Source organism: Stigmatopora nigra, chromosome 11 (assembly GCF_051989575.1).
Source record: "Stigmatopora nigra isolate UIUO_SnigA chromosome 11, RoL_Snig_1.1, whole genome shotgun sequence".
NCBI classification, from domain to species: domain Eukaryota; kingdom Metazoa; phylum Chordata; class Actinopteri; order Syngnathiformes; family Syngnathidae; genus Stigmatopora; species Stigmatopora nigra.
Genome location: NC_135518.1, coordinates 14,020,505 through 14,040,283, shown reverse-complemented (window position 1 = coordinate 14,040,283; position 19,779 = coordinate 14,020,505). Strand labels below are relative to the sequence as shown.

General features: G+C 37.7%; 1 protein-coding gene and 1 long non-coding RNA gene across 2 annotated transcripts in view; one reads left to right on the top strand and one right to left on the bottom strand.

Annotated features, from left to right (window-relative positions):
- tns1b (tensin 1b) overlaps positions 1-19,779 on the top strand; it is a 78,142-nt gene that overhangs the window by 51,145 nt on the left and 7,218 nt on the right. Inside the window, exons 6-20 of the mRNA XM_077727973.1 lie at positions 2,172-2,221; positions 4,817-4,988; positions 5,066-5,116; positions 5,180-5,302; positions 6,446-6,510; positions 6,587-6,670; positions 7,267-7,379; positions 7,447-7,507; positions 8,819-8,894; positions 9,182-9,311; positions 9,385-9,452; positions 9,586-9,706; positions 16,433-17,812; positions 18,721-18,899; positions 19,482-19,620. Coding sequence (XP_077584099.1) covers positions 2,172-2,221; positions 4,817-4,988; positions 5,066-5,116; positions 5,180-5,302; positions 6,446-6,510; positions 6,587-6,670; positions 7,267-7,379; positions 7,447-7,507; positions 8,819-8,894; positions 9,182-9,311; positions 9,385-9,452; positions 9,586-9,706; positions 16,433-17,812; positions 18,721-18,899; positions 19,482-19,620 — 2,812 coding nt within the window. The remainder of the gene's footprint in view (positions 1-2,171; positions 2,222-4,816; positions 4,989-5,065; positions 5,117-5,179; positions 5,303-6,445; positions 6,511-6,586; positions 6,671-7,266; positions 7,380-7,446; positions 7,508-8,818; positions 8,895-9,181; positions 9,312-9,384; positions 9,453-9,585; positions 9,707-16,432; positions 17,813-18,720; positions 18,900-19,481; positions 19,621-19,779) is intronic.
- On the bottom strand, positions 8,800-18,607 carry LOC144204172 (uncharacterized). The gene is made up of 3 exons (XR_013327842.1): positions 18,548-18,607; positions 11,906-12,024; positions 8,800-8,876 (listed from the first exon to the last, which is right to left on the bottom strand). It is a non-coding gene; the product is annotated as an uncharacterized LOC144204172 (long non-coding RNA).

Sequence of the window (19,779 nt, the reverse complement as noted above, 5' to 3'; positions counted from 1 at the left end):
TCATGAATGGTTTTCTGCTTGTGTCAAAAATATTCTGAGATATAATTGGTGGCACTTTGTATTTTTATTTTTTGCTACTTCCTGGGTTGTGGTTATGGCTCCTTATAGTAGTAGTACTTGTAGGCAGTTGATAGGTTTGTGTGAGTCCCCGTTTGGTGGCCCCGCGTCTTTCTCAGAGGGTTAATTTGTAGGGCCGACTTGTAAAATCCATCTCCCCAGATGGTTTTCATCTAGACGCGGGATTTTCAAGAGCTGCCCTGCCCCCTGCTTTTACCTCTAATTCTTTTAACACCAATGGTTCTTTAAACTTTTCCTTATTCTGAATGGGAAGAAAAAAATACTACATTTTGGTCTATGGATTAGATATTTATTATTTTTTATTATAAATGTAGTGGTACACTAAATCGATTTTTGCATGTAAAAAGTTGGGTAGAATTATTAGATCTGATTTATTTCAACCAAAATGGGTATAAAGATGCGCTATTTTTGTTTTTTTGCAAAATAAGATGATATAGCAATGCAATGTGAATGTAAAGTCCATCCAAATGTTTTAGGCTTATTTTAAAATGTCATCATTTCTTATTAAACTTATTCGATGGTTGTTTGAAATTGGAAGGCGGGTAAAATTGTGGGCGGAGCACCGTGAATGGATTGATTTTGAATTAATTTAAGCGCTAGAATTTGACTAATAAAGTGTATGAAAATGGCGTTTTAAGAATAATGATTTAGCATTCGAATACCTGCAAATTTGGTCTTGCCAATCCGTCAAATTCTGGCTAATTCATCACTGTTCCCCTTTCGTGACCTTCTGGTCCTTGTTAGAGGCCCTCGTGCCAGACTGGAACGTTTAGGCCAAAGCCCCAGGGAAGTGACCGTGTTGCCTTGTTTCGACTGCAAATTCTCAAGATAAGGCAAATAGTCAAAGAAAAAAACCTCCAAAAAACAGCGCCCTGAGACCTCTAACATTTTAGATATTAGATATTAAACAGTACTTAGATATTAAACAGTACTTAGATATTAAACAGTACTCAGATATTAAACAGTACTCAGATATTAAACGGTACCCAGATTTTAAACAGTACTTAGATATTAAACAGTAGTTAGATATCAAACAGTACTTAGATATTAAACAGTACATAGATATTAAACAGTACTTGGATATTAAACAGTACTCAGATATTAAACAGTACATATATATATTAAACACTACTTAGATATTAAACAGTACTTAGATATTAAACAGTACTTAGATATCAAACAGTACTTAGATATTAAACAGTACTTAGATATTAAACTCTCTCTCTTAGATATTAAACTCTCTCTCTTAGATATTAAACTCTCTCTCATAGATAGTAAACTCTTTCACCATTTGACCGGCGTCCAATAAGACCAAAAGACTGGCGACCAAACGTCCGAGCACCTAATATTTCCGTGTAGACATCAGCAAAAATAATAGCAACAACTCCCATCAATACACAGAAAATATTATTATTCACATTCCTACAGATGGCCTGAATAACAAAGCCGAAATGTGCATGAAATTAGTCATTGTTGACTCTACGTAATTTGCATATATCAACATTTATGATTCAAACAAAGAGCCCTTGTCATAATGGGGGTCAAATTGACCCATTTTTTGTTCAAGTCAGTGTGTAGTGGACTGTAAGATATCCAATAAAAATGCTTCATTTGACATATTTTCAGCACTACTGGGATTTCTTTCCTGGAGCCATTTTGTCCGACTAAACATTCCTGACATCTCATTAGCCCACTAACATCATTACTTCTATTTTTTTTTTTTTTGTGGAGGGTTAACTCATGGAGAAAGATCATCCTAATGATCGATTATTGGGTCTTGACCTATATTTCCACTCTTTACAATTTATCTTCAGATGTCACATAAGTGAATTAGATTAAAAAAAAAACAGACACGCACAATTACATTAGTGGCAAAAATCATTGTAATTTTAAATAAATAAGAATTTGTCAATGATGCTTTGACATATTAGGACAAAAAGGGCCTTTGGCAATGGAACACTTGCATTTTGGAGCTAATTTAGCATAAATTAGAATTTTTATTCATCCTATATTTGTTCTTTTTAGTGTTTATTAGTGTTATGGCCATCAGCGTCAATAAATATAACTTCTTACCTTGTTTTTCTTTTTGTTAGGGCTCAACCAAATCCTCCAAAAGCATGGAATCACGACGCCGACCTTCCAGGTAATGCTGTTTTTTTCTTTTTAGGATTTCTTGGTATGGGCTCCAGCACCCCTCATGCAAAAACTGAATGAAACAAAAGAAACACTGTATTCATTTGGCTGCCATCTTATTAAACAACATCTAATATTAATATACATTTTCTACTTGGATTGAACTTTTAAAGCTCATTTAAAGAGTTGTATCATTCTTGCAAAAGAAAAATGAGATAGAGTATAGATTTATATAAAATTTCCCGATTTTCCCTCTTTTAAATCAATAATTGTCATTTTTTATTCATTTTTTGTGTTTTTAGTTCAAAAATCATTGTGTAAAATCTAAAATTATATATAAAAAAAGCAAAAATATACATTGTTTTAGATCTATAAAAAAAGACTATTCAGGGCTTTTAATCCAGCTCTTTTAATCCATTTATAAAAAAGAAAAAATCTAAATATTATATCTAAAATGGTCCGACCCCCTTGCTCTAAAACATGGTATTAATACCACTAAAATATACACAAAAATATTCCCCTTAACTTCAACATTAAATCCAACCTAGCTGTTATTCAAACACGTCAAAATGTTAAAATCCATCAGATATATTCCCACAATTTATCCTCACACACACATCTTAAACATCATTTCAGATTATTATGCTTAAATTTAAAGAAAAACCGACAAAAACGACTATTAAGAATAGCTCAAGCTATTAAAAAAAGCATGAAATCTGAGCCCCACCCCGACGTGTGAGAACATTTTTCTCAAGTCCATCTTTGGCCAACGGAGAAGCTCCAGCGAGCAATCCGAGCGGCGCTTCCAGATGTGCACGCCATTTTTTTTTTTTTTTATTGTACGGTCCAATCGGGACGAGCTCTCCCTCTTGTTATGACTCATTTCCTGTGGGCTCCTCACAGCTGACAAATGGGGGAAATATGAAGCTGTCTGAGTACGCGGGGTCTCCAAACAAGACGTGAAAAAAAAACACCCACCAACCCACCCACGCATCCACATTAGCATTTCTTGTGAACCTTCATGGTGAGCCATAAAAGGATCGTGTTCAGATAGATTTTTTAAAATAAATGGATTAAAAGAACTGGATTACAAGCCCTGAACATTCAATTTTTTATAGATCTAAAACAATGTTTATTTTAGCTTTTTTTCTAAATATATTTTAGATTTTACAAAATTATTTTTGAACAAAAAACAGAAAAAAATGATTAAAAAATGACAATTATTTATTTAAAAAGGGTAAAATCAGGACATGTAATATGCATCTATACTCTTGTTTAATTTGATCCTAAAACAGAAAGTCGGCACTCATCATTGACTTTCCTGGGCCACACAAAATGAGGCAGCGGGCCAGATTTAGCCCCCGGACCGCCACTTTGACACATGTGATATAAAGGGAAGAAGCAATTAGCTGGTGGCCATTTTTTTTTACCCAAACTTGGGTCGAATGAGGGGTTGAAATGGAGCCATTTGAAGGAAAATATGAACATAAACATATTGCTCCTCAGCATCTGGCTTGGTGACTTTTTGTCCTCCCAAACTTGAAAAAACATGTTAAGTGTACCAAATCATGTTTTTTTGCGGTGCAAAACAACACCAAAAAAAGCACAAAGAAAAGTCTGTGTTCCCATGAATCACCGTTATGAATCATATTTCTCTCGTCTTATGTCTGCTGTGGAGAAAGAATGTTAGCGAGATACGTACATTTTTAAAAGACAATCGTTTTTTTTCCCTCTATGGACCAGCAGCACATGTTTGGAAATCACATGTGTTGGATTATTTCTGGCAAATTTAAGAGGCATATTTTACAGTCTACTGCTCGTCCACCTTCAGTTAACCCTATTATTAAGTTATAATTTTGTACAGTTGTTTGAATATCAATACTTTTTGTAGTCAGAAGTCATTTCCAGAATTGGCAACTATGTTTAAAATTTAAAAAAAAATGCTAAAACGGACAAAAATTTAAATATTACTAATCAGAATCAAAATCAGAATCAAAATCAGAATCACAATCAGAATCACAACCAGAATCACAACCAGATTCACAATCAGGTTCACAATCAGGTTCACAATCAGGTTCACAATCAGGTTCACAATCAGGTTCACAATCAGGTTCACAATCAGAATCACAATCAGAATCACAATCAGAATCAGAATCACAATCAGAATCACAATCAGAATCACAATCAGAATCACAATCAGAATCACAATCAGAATCACAATCAGAATCACAATCAGAATCACAATCAGAATCACAATCAGAATCACAATCAGAATCACAATCAGAATCACAATCAGAATCACAACCGGAATCACAACCGGAATCACAACCGGAATCACAATCGGAATCACAATCAGAATCACAATCAGAATCACAATCAGAATCACAATCAGAATCACAATCAGCATCACAATCAGAATCACAATCAGAGTCACAATTAGAATCACAATCAGAATACCAACAACAATACCAATAACAATACCAACAACAATGCCAATAACAATACCAATAACAATACCGATAACAATACCGATACCAATAACACAAATAATATTAATGATAACAATAATAATAATACTGTTGTTTTTTTTGGTATTTCTGAACAGAAGCGCGAGTCTACTACAGTCTCTGGAGGAGAACTACGAGTTGGACCTACTCTACATCACGGAGAGGATCATCTCCGTCTCCTTCCCGAGCGGCGCCGAAGAACCCGGTTACGCCGCCAACCTTCGCGAGGTTGCCTCCATGCTGCGCTCCAAACACGGACACAACTACCTGGTAGAGTACACCCAAAAACGTCACCTATTTCCACACAAATTTACCTAAAACCGACCAAAAACATCTCCCATCCTCAGCTCTTCAACCTCAGCGAGAAACGTTACGACATCGGCGAACTACATTCGAAGGTAAGCCGAAAACCGAATGCTGGCTTTTCGTTGGCTAACTCCAGGGGGCGGGGTCTATTTCAGGTGTTGGACTTTGGCTGGCCAGACCATCACGCTCCAGCTCTTGACAAGATCTGCAGTATCTGCAAGGCCATGGACACGTGGTTGAGTGCCGATAGCCACAATGTGGTGGTCATACACAATAAGGTACTAAGACCACACCCCCATTCACCTGATTGGCTGAGGCCAAAGACTATTTTGAGTGGGTTTCCAAAAGGTTCAACCGTTCAAAAACTTGATTACAATTCGTGAACGGATCCAAATTTTTTCCAAGCTCGTAAAATATGAGATCATAGTGGACGGCGCCATGGCGTATGTTTGCCTTAGCAACCATCGTTTATTCCAACAATCTTCCGCTCCTTATTTTATGGATTTATGGAAAAAATATGGCCACGCCTTGTAAGTCAAGCTTTTTACAGTGGATGACTTAACAATGGTGAAATTGTCTGCAAAAAAACAGGCGTTTTTGGCTTTTAGATGTTTTCTTAATGCCATGATGGCTTTAAAAAAAGTAAACAAGAACTAAAGTATCATGCAAAAACTTGAAATTAATGTTTTTGTGGTGGGTGTTTGTTCAAAAATCATCTGGATAAAACAAGTAGTGGTGTTTTTTTGTCTTTTAGCTGTTTTCTTAATGCCTGTGATGGCTTTAAAAAAGTAAACAAGAACAAAACTATCATGCAAACTCTTAAGTGAATGTTTCTGATGGGAAGTTTACTCAAAAAATGCAAAAATAATACAATTAGTGTCGTTTTGGGTGGTTTTGTTCTTAAGTCAAACGACAAGAGTTTGTTGTACAAACAGTTAGAAACCGGCAAAAAGACAAGCCACTCTAATTTTCAACCTGACCAATATTTTCCTGTCACATTATATTCCTGCGGCAAACCACCCTCATCACAGCACCGACAAAAACCATAAGAACGACTCCTAAACTCAACGACTGTCCCGAATTACTCTCTGATTGTAATATATAATTTTCAATATAATGGTGGGATCCCAAAGCAAGCCTTCCTTGTTCCAAGAATCTCAAAACAGACGTCACAAACCAGTGGGTTGCCATGACAGCCGGTCTTGTTTTCACGGGAAGTTTTGGTATTTGTCACTAAGAAGCAAAACTTTGTTTGGGTCGAAGCATCCACGTGTTGTCATACCACATGGATTTAATAAATACCACAGCTTTAAATATCTTTTGAAGATCTGTAAAAAAAGGGTTGTAAATCCAATTCTTGTTGTTCAACTTTTAGGAAGGATGTAGTACTTTAACTGTCTTTTTGATTCTTATTTTTTTAGGGTAATAGAGGAAGAACTGGAGTAGTAGTGGCCGCCTATATGCATTACAGCAATATATCTGCCAGGTAGGTGTTTATATTTTTTAATATTTAATGTTTTAACCAAAATAAATGTTTGTTTTTGTCTAAAAAATGAATGCAGTGCTGACCAGGCTCTGGATAGGTTTGCTATGAAGCGCTTCTATGAAGACAAAGTACTTCCTGTGGGTCAACCCTCTCAGAAAAGGTCAGCGTTTGTTTGTATATTGTTTATTTATATTGAAATCTACAACCGGATCCCACCATTAGTATGATTGTTTCTAAGGAAAAGCATTGGTTCGTAATTGGTCATGGGCTAGTAAATAAAGGAACCAATATAGGTCAGAAATACCCCAAAAACGCAATATTTAGAAAACCAAGTAAGACACAGAAGACAATGTAGACCTAGGTAAAAAAAAGTGGAGCCACACATTGGAAATCCACAAGACTGAGACTAAACTAAATTGATATTCTAAATAACAAACAAAGCTTTGCAAGACAGATTTGAATATTTATCAGGCGTATTTTTACATTATTTTTATGACTAAGTCAATGGTACACATCTAAAAGTTAAAGAACTGACCCAGATAGTAAAAGAGTATCCATTTTGAAGTCTGAACACAAGGTAAAATAGTCAAATGTGATACGAAACAACATTTTTTTGTGTACATTTTGACGAAACCACAGTCTTTAAAGTAGAAATTTTCCCAAATACGGGATAAATAAAGTTATCGAATCCAATTTGGCATCGCTATCATGGTCCAGGTGACCTTCCATAATCATCTATCTACTTGTATTCTCCAGGTATGTGGAGTACTTTAGCGGTTTACTTAGTGGCCACATCAAGATCAACAACAAACCCCTGTTTCTCCACCACGTCATCCTCCACGGCATCCCAAACTTTGAGTCCAAAGGAGGTACTCTCCCACCTTGACGTTACACTTTCGGCATTCCCCCAAAAAAAACGCTTATGTTTTCCATCAGGATGCCGTCCCTTCCTCAAAATCTACCAAGCCATGCAGCCCGTCTACACATCTGGCATTTAGTAAGTCATCATTACACTCTGACACTTTTTAACAAGAACCCAATGGCGGTCAGTCCTCTTACACGGTAACAATCATAATGAAAATAGTCCTTTTCTATAATAGCTTGAGTTAAATCCCCCTGACTCTCATATTCGGGCCTGTAAGATGTGACCATTTCCCCCACAAATGATTGTATTTAACTTAGCAGCGGGTCCTTGTTTCCATAGTCTAAAATCCTGCAGTTTAACTGTTGTCATTTGTTAGCGTGGAAAAGATTTTCCTACACCGACATTCTCATGGTACTCAAGGCTGAGATGGGAACCACCACGTAAATGGAGATGGGAGGATTGCGCCTTGAGATCATGCTTGAGGAATTTGGTGGTCATGTAACACAGATGCGGTTTTACTTTAATGATCCAGTGGCCAAGAAGGTAGCCCACCCTCACCCAAACCAGCCCCCCCAATTGGCTGAGTTTCCAACTCTGGATCTGTTTGGCCACTGGATGGCAGTGGCAGGATAGACTATAACGTAGTTTTAGGTTATTCTTACAAAGGGTTTACATTGTACCTCATATCGGATATACAGTGCAAATTAAAAGTCGAGAGCACCAATGGGAAAGTCAAATATTTTCAATAATGAAAACTCATTTTTTTTGCAGTGTGTTAAGTTTAAAACTGGATTGCAACCTAACAAATTCTATAAAAAAATTAAGGATATGAAAATGTATAGCAAATGGCGATTGTTTTTAGCACCTAAGGACCTAATAAGATTTTTTTGTGGGTATATACACAAAAATGATCCCAATATTTGTGCAAATCAGTGAAACAGCCTTAAAAACTTTTTTTTACTAATTTTATGCCAAAAAAATATACTAAAGCTAAACATTTATTGACTAAATGAACTTAGTTTAAAGATTATTTTATAAAGACGGAGAATGACTCCTTTATAAGGTCTTTAAAATAGAAAACTCCTTTAATGTAGCACAACATAACATCATAACGGCTTCCCAGATAGTCTTTCCACTAACTTTTATTTTACTGTTCCGCTAAATAACTAAAACCAACACTACAAAAAAAGAAATTATTTAGATTTCAGTCACCCGTTGGTGGTTTATGACCAGTAAGAGGAAGGAAGGTTACAATCCGGACTCTGTTTTTACAGTAAACGTGTTAAAATGACCAAGTTTTTACTTCTAATGTCCCCCCTGAAGCCACTACACGGCATTCCTTCTCATTTTTCTCCCTCACATGTACCCTATTAGCCCTCAGCCACCAACAAAGTACTTGTAGTAATAGTATGAAATACTCTTACCTTTTTTTTTCTCTTGTAGTAACGTTCAAGGGGACAGTCAAACCAGTATCTGCATCACCATTGAACCCGGATTACTTCTGAAAGGAGACATTTTGGTAAGGTCAATCAAACGTGGATGTTCGTAGTTATGTTTTTCCCAAAAAATAATGGCCACCAGTGTAGTAGGAGGGTACTTTAATGAGCAAGTTTATGGTAGTATTTCACATTTGCAGAAAAACATGGGGCCATAAAATAGGCAGTGGGGGAGCTGGCCTGTTTTTGTCAAACAAATTAGGCTCCAAATATGTTGGAAACTATGACGCTACAGTAGCCATTTCAAGGATTTTTCTGGAAATAATGTAGTGGTACTTGTTAAATATCATCCAATGACTTTTTTTTCCAGCTCAAATGTTACCACAAGCGTTATCGGGGTTCAAACCGGGACGTTATATTCCGGGTTCAGTTCCACACGTGTGCCGTTCACGATTTGGGGGTGGTCTTTGGCAAGAATGAGCTGGATGAGACTTTCAAAGGTAGGCCCAACAGATTACTACATTTTTAGAAAAAGCATGTCTTCTAACCATATTTAACATTTCCTTTTTGCAGATGAGAGGTTTCCAGAATATGGCAAAGTGGAGTTTATCTTTTCTTTTGGCCCTGAGAAGATTTATGGTAAGAATCAAAGTACTTTGTCCTTGTTTTGCGTGGCTATTGCGTATGTTTAACGTCATAGGTTTTCGTTTTAATGATTGTTTTAAGTAGGAGAGGAGATTCATATGTGTATTCTTGTCTATTCGAACCTCTGGTCAAGGAATGGATCACCTAGAGAACGGGCCCAGCGTTTCTGTGGATTACAACACGCAAGATCCGTTGATTCGCTGGGATTCTTACGAGAACTTCAATCAGAATAACGAAGACACATCAGAAGGTCAGCAATGGACTAACTATATGCTAGATGACTTTTACTATGCTGGATGAAGTACTGTTTAATATCTAAGTACTGTTTAATATCTCAGTACTGTTTAATATCTAAGTACTGTTTAATATCTCAGTACTGTTTAATACCTAAGTACTGTTTAATACCTAAGTACTGTTTCATATCTAAGTACTGTTGAAAACAGTAGATATTTAGATATGAAACAGTACTTAAATATTAAACAGTACTTAGATATTAAACAGTACTTAGATATTAAACAGTACTTAGATATTAAACAGTACCTAGATATCAAACAGTAGTTAGATATTACACAGTACTTAGATATTAAACGGTACTTAGATATTAAACGGTACTTAGATATTAAACAGTACTTAGATATTTATATATTAAACAGTACTTAGATATTAAACAGTACTTAGATATTAAACAATACTTAGTTATTAAATAGTACTTAGATATTCAACAGTACTTAGATATTAAACAGTACTTAGATATTAAACTCTCTCTCATAAATATAATTTTGAGAGCTGGTTTCAACAGTAAACTCTGTCACCATTTGGCCGGTGACCAAAAGACCAGCGACCAAACGTCCGGTCACGCTCAACCACCCATATTGTACTCATCTACATCCAGAAAATATAACATGAACCATTAAAGTCACTGAAAACCACATGCTTTATAAAACAAAACAACCCCCAGAAGCTGAGGAAACGACATCATCGGGTCATGTTTATTGTCTTCAATGTGCGAGATGTGGTGGCCTTTTTTAAAGGGAGCAGAACCAAAGTACCGCTAATTCTTTCGTGGCCACAGTTTAACCTCACAGAACCCAAAATGTCTTGCGGTTCTGCTGCTTCTCAAAACTCTACACATTTAGCATTCTTTCTTTGCCACAGGCATGAATGGCCCAGTTCATCGAATCAGGGTCACTTTACGCCCTTAAATGTCGCTTTCCTTGATGGAAGCAACATTCTGTTTATAGTGCCGGTACTCGTTCTAGTATATAATTATCTATGTTGTTTTCATTTATACAGGTAAGTCAATTGAGAACAGGTTTAAAGTTTTCATTGGCTGAATTATCACATTTTTGCAAGTGAAATAACATTGGCGGAGGTTTCTTCTCTATATTTTTATCGTGAAGACAAATGTCAAAGGTTGCCTTGGCTATCGGCCATGATGCCATATGAGGTGGAAGTTGGAAATAGAATTCGCTAAAATAGAATTGGTCTCCTCCCATTCTCTTCCCGGGAGGTTTACTGTGTTTAAATGATACTCTGGTTCTTATATAGTAGTCTTCTTAAAACGATGGTCAATGTGACATAAGGAATGGTAAGAAAATATCTAAAACTAGCTATGAGAAGATGAGAAAATATTTAGTTGCGTTAATTTATCTTGTTATTAAGGAATAGGAGAAAAACAGAATTGTTCCCTGGATTAAAAAAGTCCATTTTAGATATAATATTTAGATTTTTTATATAAATGGATTAAAATAACTGGATTAAAAGCCCTGAATATTCAGTTTTTTTATAGATCTAAAACAATATTTATTATTTTTATATATTTTTAGGTTTTACAAAATTATTTTTGAATTAAAAACTGAAAAAACGATTAAAAAATGACAATTATTGATTTAAAAGGGAGAAAATCGGGACATTTAATATACATCTATACTCTTCATTTGAAATTGATCCTAAAACAGAAAGTCAGCACTCATCATTGACTTTCTCGGGCCGCACAAAATGATGCGGTGGGCCAGATTTGGCCCCCGGGCCACCACTTTGACATAAGTGCCTTACAGTTTATTATTACTCGCAGTCCTTTGGGTACATTAGTATCGAGTGGACATTTTCTGGAAGGACAGATATAGTCTGGCGTTCGAATCTATTGATTCTGTCAATTCAGCTGTTTTGAAATGGGCAAGCTAAGGAAAAAACAAGGTTGTTGTCTTTTCCCTGCCAATGTGTTTGGTGACTTATTTTGAAACCAAAGACTTTTGTCTTTCAAGCTTGATTAGGCCAAAGTCACAGTCTGCCTTCTTTATGGTCGTGAGGGCAGCCGGGTTGTCAAGCCAACGAGACCGGCACTTTGGCATCGGTTCAAGCTTGTTGGGGCCACTGCCTTCAGTCTTCCACAATGCTCATTATATCTTTATATATAGCTGATATTATTTTTTTTAAAATATGGAATTACCTTAGAGGAAATTTCTTGACTTTTGTTGGCAGTAAACGGAGACTCTATCCGATGTTTAGGGAGCTTTAGTCTGCTTGGAGTCTAAACAAGTCGTCTCTCCTTTTGAAAATCAGCCAAAACTGTAAAATAAGAGATTTGAGGCAAAATTTTACACACAAACACAATGTTCCTTCTAATTTTTCATGTAAAACATGCTGTAAAACACCAAAAAACATAAGAGTGGACAGAGCTACTACCACTGGCTGCCATGTAAACGGCGCCATCATGGGGAAAGGGGTTAAAAAAAACAATAATTGGATTTTGTTTACTGCGCGCCATATGATTGCTGCTGCGCAAAGAAGACGAGAGTATTGCAGAATTGCTGTTGTCATTGTCTACGATTTTGAGCATTTATAGTCGTGGTCTGCTTAGCGTGCAATAGAAACCGATGTTTAGTTATAGATGTGTTTTTCCAGAGAATTTCATTTTTTTTGAGGCCGTGTAAAGTTTTTATTTGATAGATCGAGTTGTGTTTTAGAAGTAATATTGTGAAGGGTTTATGTCAGGAATGTACGAATGGTCTGTGGCTTCAACCGTGGACACAGCTGTGGGCCAGACACTGTTAACCACTCACTATCAGTCATGTCTTGTTTTGTTGTTTATCTTTACTTGGTCAGTCTAGCCACAAATGCCAAACGTTTGTTGTGTAAAGACAGAAAGTGTCATAGAAAATGATGTTTGTCGCAAAGATTGGCGCAAAACAAGGGCGTAAATCATTTGGGATAATCTTATTCGGAGAAACCTGATAGTGGTTGGCTGGCCTGGCTTGGGTGTGGGTGATTTGGGCTCGATTCCTGTTGGTGGAAGTCTGGTTGTGAGTATGAATGGTCGCCTGTCGCTTTGTGTACACTATGGCTGAGTGGCGACCGCTCTAGGGTCTAGAAATGGATGGTCTTTCTTCTAGAGATAGCTCGGGTTGACTTTTCTATTTCTATTGGTCAACATAACCCTTTGGTTTTGTGGAACTCAATGATTTTTCTATCAACCTTATCCTATGTGGAGTCAATTGAGGGCTAGGGTGTCGTTATCTGAGCTGTCTCGGACTGGTGAGGCAAGGTAGACCTTTAACTGATTGTCTAAGACTCACAGGGTAGACACCAAGACAAGTATAACATGTGCAAAGTTGGAATTATCAATACTTTCCCCCTGTAAAGTGTTTGGTAAGAAAAATTTAGATTTAGAATAGTTTTATTATCATCTATCTTCCGACTTTTGAAAGTTCTTCCCTTCCAAATGAAATCCAAGTGTACTCAAAACCATTGATTTACCAATACGCTACCTCGATGAATATTTCAAGAACCACTTAGCTTTCTGCCCTGTACTCACATTTGCTTCGGAATCATTTTAGCGATAAATTTAGTCCGCCAAGCTCCAGTGAATTTCAAAGTAGCTAACCTCATCATTTAGAAGTATCTCCTACATATGAAGAACTGGACAAAAATAAACACTTTGTTACATGTAGCCCTTTGGCCATAGTTTGCCAATATCTCGTCTAAAACCTAGTATCTTCTTTGCCCTAATTTAAGTCTTGAGTAATTTCATATCACCCTCAATGTCCTCATTCTAATTAACCAGTTTCTTGAAGCCCCCAAATGCTTAAAAACACCACCACATTGTTCTCAGAACCGTTTTCTGGCATCAAACACGTGCTATTTCCGCTCCTTAACGTGTTCTGTTCCTCTAGAGTTCAAAGTTCAGAGATTAAAAGGTCAAACACTCGCACCATCTGCCTCCTCCTCCTTCTCCTCAGACCTTAAAATATCTGGCAACAAACTCCACCTACGTTCTGTTCACCTTTAATCCTTCACCGTGCTTTTAGTCAGCTTTATCTCCGACTGTCTAGACGAGAGGATATGGGAGTTTCCAGGTGGGACGGATCATTGTACATTATTCACCGCCATTTTTTAAAAAAAATCTGTCCGACAAAGAACAACCGTAACCAAACGTTGTCACGGTCTACCCTCTCCACTTGTTATGTAATGGCCGAACGTCACGGGGTCGACCTGGGCTGACATTCCCTTCTTAAACTAGTGGAGCGTAAATAAGAAATGTGCCTCCTGGGGAGGGAAAAACTCACTAATACATCACACATCTACAAATGTGAGTTCTCTAGGTCAGAGGTTCATTGGCTAAAACTGTAACAAAAACATGTACTTGACAAAAAAGTAGTCCTACGAGTATTATGGTATGGATTTGAGTTTCTTAAAGGCCAGGAGGGGTGTCATGCCGTATGGACTGAACTGGGGTCTTTCGGTTTTTATTAGTGAAAGTGACTGTAGGAGAGAAGATATGGTTTGGAAGCCACATGTGGCTCTTTTGATAGGGGTATATAGTGTCTTTGCTAACTGGTTTGGTCAAATATGGTCAGAGGTGAGAGGTTTTGTACTTTAAAAGTGGGGAAATGACCAAAAAAGGTACACATGCTTGTGTATTTTTACTTTTAAATTTGGAGTATGTAATAATATTTAAAAAATGAGTTGTTTATGGGTCTTTATGTAAAAAAAATCCCTCACACTAATAAGTTGACAAAGAAGCAGGTTTCATTATTAAGAAATGATCTTTGTTGGCCCTAAATTTAAGAAATTATCTTTTAAGATGATAATGTTATTTTTAAATATAACAAATACTCAGTTGTTTAGATCCACACTAAAAGTTTCTGTATACTAATGTTTGGAAGACGTGGGCTATGCCAATTGAATCCAGTACAGTCAGATTTAAAGCTTTGCCAATGATAAGCAGTCATTAAAAAATATATTCAATAAAAATGAAGTGAAGTAAAAACAAATCCAACATTTACTGAACTGCCAAACTCATTATGAGAGATTAAAATGTGTTAAAAACACTTCTTAGGCTATGAATAAAAAACTTAATTTAAAAAAATGCAATGGAAAACAGTACATTTTTAGGGTTGTGACTTCAAAACATCGTCAAAATTCAGGATTTGGTTCAAATTAAAACATATTTTCCTACACAATCCGTTTATGTTAGCTTAGATCTTATCAACAACAAAGGATCACATTTCCTTGTCTTATTGTAAACTTTCTAACTTGCGTAAAAGTGACTCAAAAACATGACTTTTGGTGTTTGAGTCCCCACATAATGGCTTCTGGAACTCCACCAATGGCGTTCTCCACTTTCACGTTGCCGTGATACCAATGGTCTCCACTATGTGTGTACTAACGTGCATAAATGTCAGTCTGGACATTAACATGCAGTACATTTGTAGGGGCCATGGGCTTAGTGTTTTCCCCCTGCAAAACCCAATGGGACATATGTTCTACTCTACGACAGTCAAAGCACTGTACTTTTTTGGCAACACCCTCCTAAGGCGCCGTCAAAAAGCTGTCACGGACCTCCCACAGAAGCAAAAGTCAATGAGGAGTGGGCTGGAGTCTTTGCACTCTCCATTCAGACGGACAGAGAGATGGTGAGACTGGGAGGAGTGGGAGGGCCAAATAGAAGACTGATAGAGTAGCGGATTTTTTCTTGTTGGGGATTCTGGTGTAGGATTTAGTTTGAGGTTGTCATCCAGTGCTTCAACAGGTAGGGGAAGATTAATTTGTGGTAAGAAGAGCAGTTTGGGTAGGTTAATTTGGAGTTGGAATGGGCTTCTTAAGCAGAGGGAATAAGGTATGGTGATGTTTTCTTTATTTTGTGTTTAACATGGGTTTAAAAATGGATGTAGAGACAGAGTGTATTTATATGTCTATCAAATGTTGAAATGGAGTGAATTATGTATTTTTCAAAGTCATTTTTTTACCTTAAGTTACATGGCTGTGTTTTATATGTATTATTTTTGCCTTTAGTTACGTATGGTAATTGTGAAATTGGGAATTTGATGAAATAATACCACATTCTAATGGAAAAAAGTCAAAATGTAGTGCGTATTTGTGTTGATACACTTTTCTACAAGAGGAAACTACTGTGATAGCTACGACAAGTCTTAATAAAATAACCTAAAAATCTCAAACATATTAGTTCACATAAAAATGGAAAAAATGATAAAAATCCAAGAATTTTTCACAAAAACTAAAAGTTATTCCTATCTAAAAAAATGCTTTGCAGTGGTTAAACTACAATCATAAGACAACAACAACATAGATGAAACACTTAGCCCAACTTTACATTAATTTCCTCAAACACAAACAGCAAAATCTAACATATCCATTTATTGATCAAAATCAGATGCTTGTTTACTACCCAAACTCTCTTTCTTAATATTAATCCAAACAACCAGCAATGCATCCCTCAACATTATTTTAATTTATCGCATTAACTTGATGTCAAACAAGTCCATTTTCCCACCCTAAATGCCACAGATCTTGTTCATTTCCCCAAATCATAAAAAAATAGCCATAATCTGCCTATGAACTGCCAACCAATGACCAAACCCACTTCCCCATGTATCCTCCTCCACATCATTAGCAAATCCCAAACAATCCTTCATTTGTTCCCAAACCCTGACCATCCCTCTATCTTTTTTTGCAGAAGTCATCCACACCCAAGGACCTCTGGACGGGAGTCTCTACGCCAAAGTCCGCAAAAAAGAATCTCTCGACGGGACAGTTCCAACCAACGGGATCCCAACAACTACAATCGAACACACCCTCCCTGTCGTAGACCACGCCTTGTCCGTGAGCAGCGATTCGGGCAACTCCACGGCGTCCATCAAAACGGACAAAACTGACGAAGTAACCACTGCCCATTCCACTACGAACCTTCCCAGTGTCCCAACCATCGAAAAGACACCCCAAACAGACCAACAGGACCAACAACCAATCAGCCAGCAGGAAAAACAGGAGCTCGAACAGCTCTTGGGTGGCTTGGAAGGACCTATGCATCGCCAAGGGTACCGGACCTCCCCAACAACGGATGTTGGAGGGACCCTCCACCGAGTTCCCGCTCAAATCCACGTAAACGGTCACCGCAGTATAGACCGCGAAACAGACATCTTAGATGACGAACTACCCAACAGCCAGAAAGCTAATAGCGTTGACAGTCTGGGGACTTTCTCGTCTACCGATGGCCGAGCCACACCGGCGGATCTTTACTACCAATCGGAAACCATAATCAACGGGCAAGACCACGTACCGTATCTGGAACGTAGTGTTGCGGAAAGTCCAACGGATACTACGTCCTCGCAAATCTGCATCAAGGACAAACTGACTCATGATTCGGTTCAAGCCTCCGACTACATGGCGACTCAGAATCTATACCGGTCTACTTCGGATACTCAGTCCATGCCACCAGCTCCTGCCCGGACTACCAGTAGCAAAGAAGCAGTCCAACGTGGTCTCAATATCTGGCAACGATTCGGCGTACCCGAAGAGCCTTTAACTGAAGGACTCACTTTTGGGACAACGCCATCTTCTGTAAGCATGCCAACGGTTCACCAGAGTCTTCCACAGTTCCCTCAACGCCACAGCACTTCCCAGGAAGAGATTGAGAAGTCAATCGAGACGCTAAATCTACTCATGTTGGACCTGGAACCGACTCGTACTTTCATACCCAAGTCACAAAGCGCTCCTCTAAGAGAAACCCAAGTAGTCACCACACAACCAGCCTTTACTCCGGACCAAAGCCGAGCCATCTACGAGGTAGACACTCCCCCAATGTCCGCAAAAGTCCGTCATCAGTCCCCAAGTACGTCAGAGTCGACCAACGCGTTCGGATTGCAAAGTCCAAGTCCTTCATTACCGGTTTCTACGATTGGTCAACCCCAAGTCAAGGCGATTGACTCCTTCCAGACCAACTCTGAAGTCTTTGAGCTCCAAAGAAACTCTAGTGTTGGATCCTCACCCACTTCCAGGGCTTGTGATTCGGATGAAGTCTTTAACGTTGAAGGACTGGTGGCCCAAAGAGTAGCAGGTAAAAAAAATAGTCTGGTATTTTCTCACCACTTCTAGTGTATTGTTTCCCAAAAGCTGGCTGTCAAAGTGGGTAGCAAAAAATAATATTGACATAGTCCGTATCATAAATTCAACGCTCTTAATCTCATTTCCCATAAGGAAGTGCGAGTATGGTTCAGAACCAGACAGGAACAGTTCTTTGGACTTCCTGAAGTCCAAAACACATCTGTTCAAACTCAAATAGTCACCAGGAAGTATGGCTGCCATCTTTGCTCAGATTGAGCCTGTCTTTATTACAACTTTAAAACAACAAGCCACAGAAAATAACGTTATATCATTTTAAAAAATGCGAAAAAGACTCTCGGATATTTGTAGGTCGGAATCAAGTATCGTTTCTCAACTCCAGTTAATTTCACAGTATTTGTTAGCCTTTGGAATTGAAAATAACTAAAAAAAATTGGGGGAAAAGCATGTTTTTCTAAGTTTTTTGTGGTCCACCTCAATATTTCTTTTCCATCATTTACTATCCTTTCATTTTGTTTACCCAGAATACTCTGCACGTGCACAAAGGGTCAACAGTATTTCCTCTTCTTCCCATTCTGAGCAAAGCCCTTCTCGTTTGTTTCTGGGTTGGTTCACCCGTTTTTCTGCCAACACTTTTTGCAGTGTTCCTTTAACTTCTAATCCATACATCTGTGTGCCTTTTCTTTGCATGAAAAATCTTAAATCTTCAAATTAATAGCATGACAAATACCTGTGTTTTTCTGGAGAAATGGACTTTGCGTTGTTTATCTCCTTTCCTCGGGGTGGCCATCTTGGATTAAGAGAAAAAATTGAATTAGCAACTATGATTGCATTTTGAAGTCCTCAAACAGCGGTTGATTAATTCTCAGTTCTTGTCAAGTCATATTTGTTTATCCTTTCCAGGCGTCCACTCACGTGCAATGTCCCCAGATGAGTCAGCGGTTTTGTCTCGTGGACGAATCACGAGTGACGGTACGGACGATGGTCCTTCCTCCGATGTCCAAGTTCGTTCTCCGGTTCGTTGCGTTTCGCCGGAGTTCGTCAACGCCATTGCTATGAACCCTGGTGGACGACCCAAGGAGGTAGTGTTTGTTTTTTGTTGTTGATTTTTACGGTATCTGGACCTGGCTAGGAATTAAAAACGACAATAAGAAACATATTGGCATTATTTTTACCAGAACACGTGCTTTAACTTTTGACAAACTCTTATTGAAGCAACTATACAAGACACTAAATCAATACTAATTGCAAATATGTTATTTTTATTTTGCTTATTCGCCAAATCTGCCAAATTATTTTTTAAACAAAAACATTTATGATTTATTTTTAATGAGCTAGGATAAATTGAAGTATATTTAAAGAGAGAATGAAAATAAGTGCCTAATATGCCAAATTATTTTTGAAACAAACATTTTTTATCTGTTTTTAATGAACTCTAATGAATTGGAGTATATTTTAAGAGAGAATCAAAATAATCGAACCATTAAACGAGACAAAGACACCCAATATATACAAAATATAAGCAGCAAATTTAGTCCGGGAGCCGTATAAGGCTCGAGAGCCCCACATTTGCCAGCACTATGTCATGTGTGTATTTTTCAATGCTCTAAAAGGACCTTATTTACATTAGATATGACTTTTTCTAATGATTTTCTCCCCATCAGAGACACATGCACAGCTACCGAGAAGCCTACGAGGGTACGGATGAGTGTCCAAGCAGTCCAACCCCCACATTTGGTGGTGAGGTGCATCCCCAAACCCCTGCCTTCCCCACCTCACCACAAACCCCTTACTTCAACCTTTGTAAGTTTCCCCTCTGGCTGGGACTGTGGAGCGAATGCATACATTGACAAAACATAATAAAACAATGTGCAAAACTCTTAAAATTTAGTTCCACAGACAATGGATTATTACACTTGAAAATGGAAACTCATAGCAAACCAATGCAGGTTTTTTTTTTAA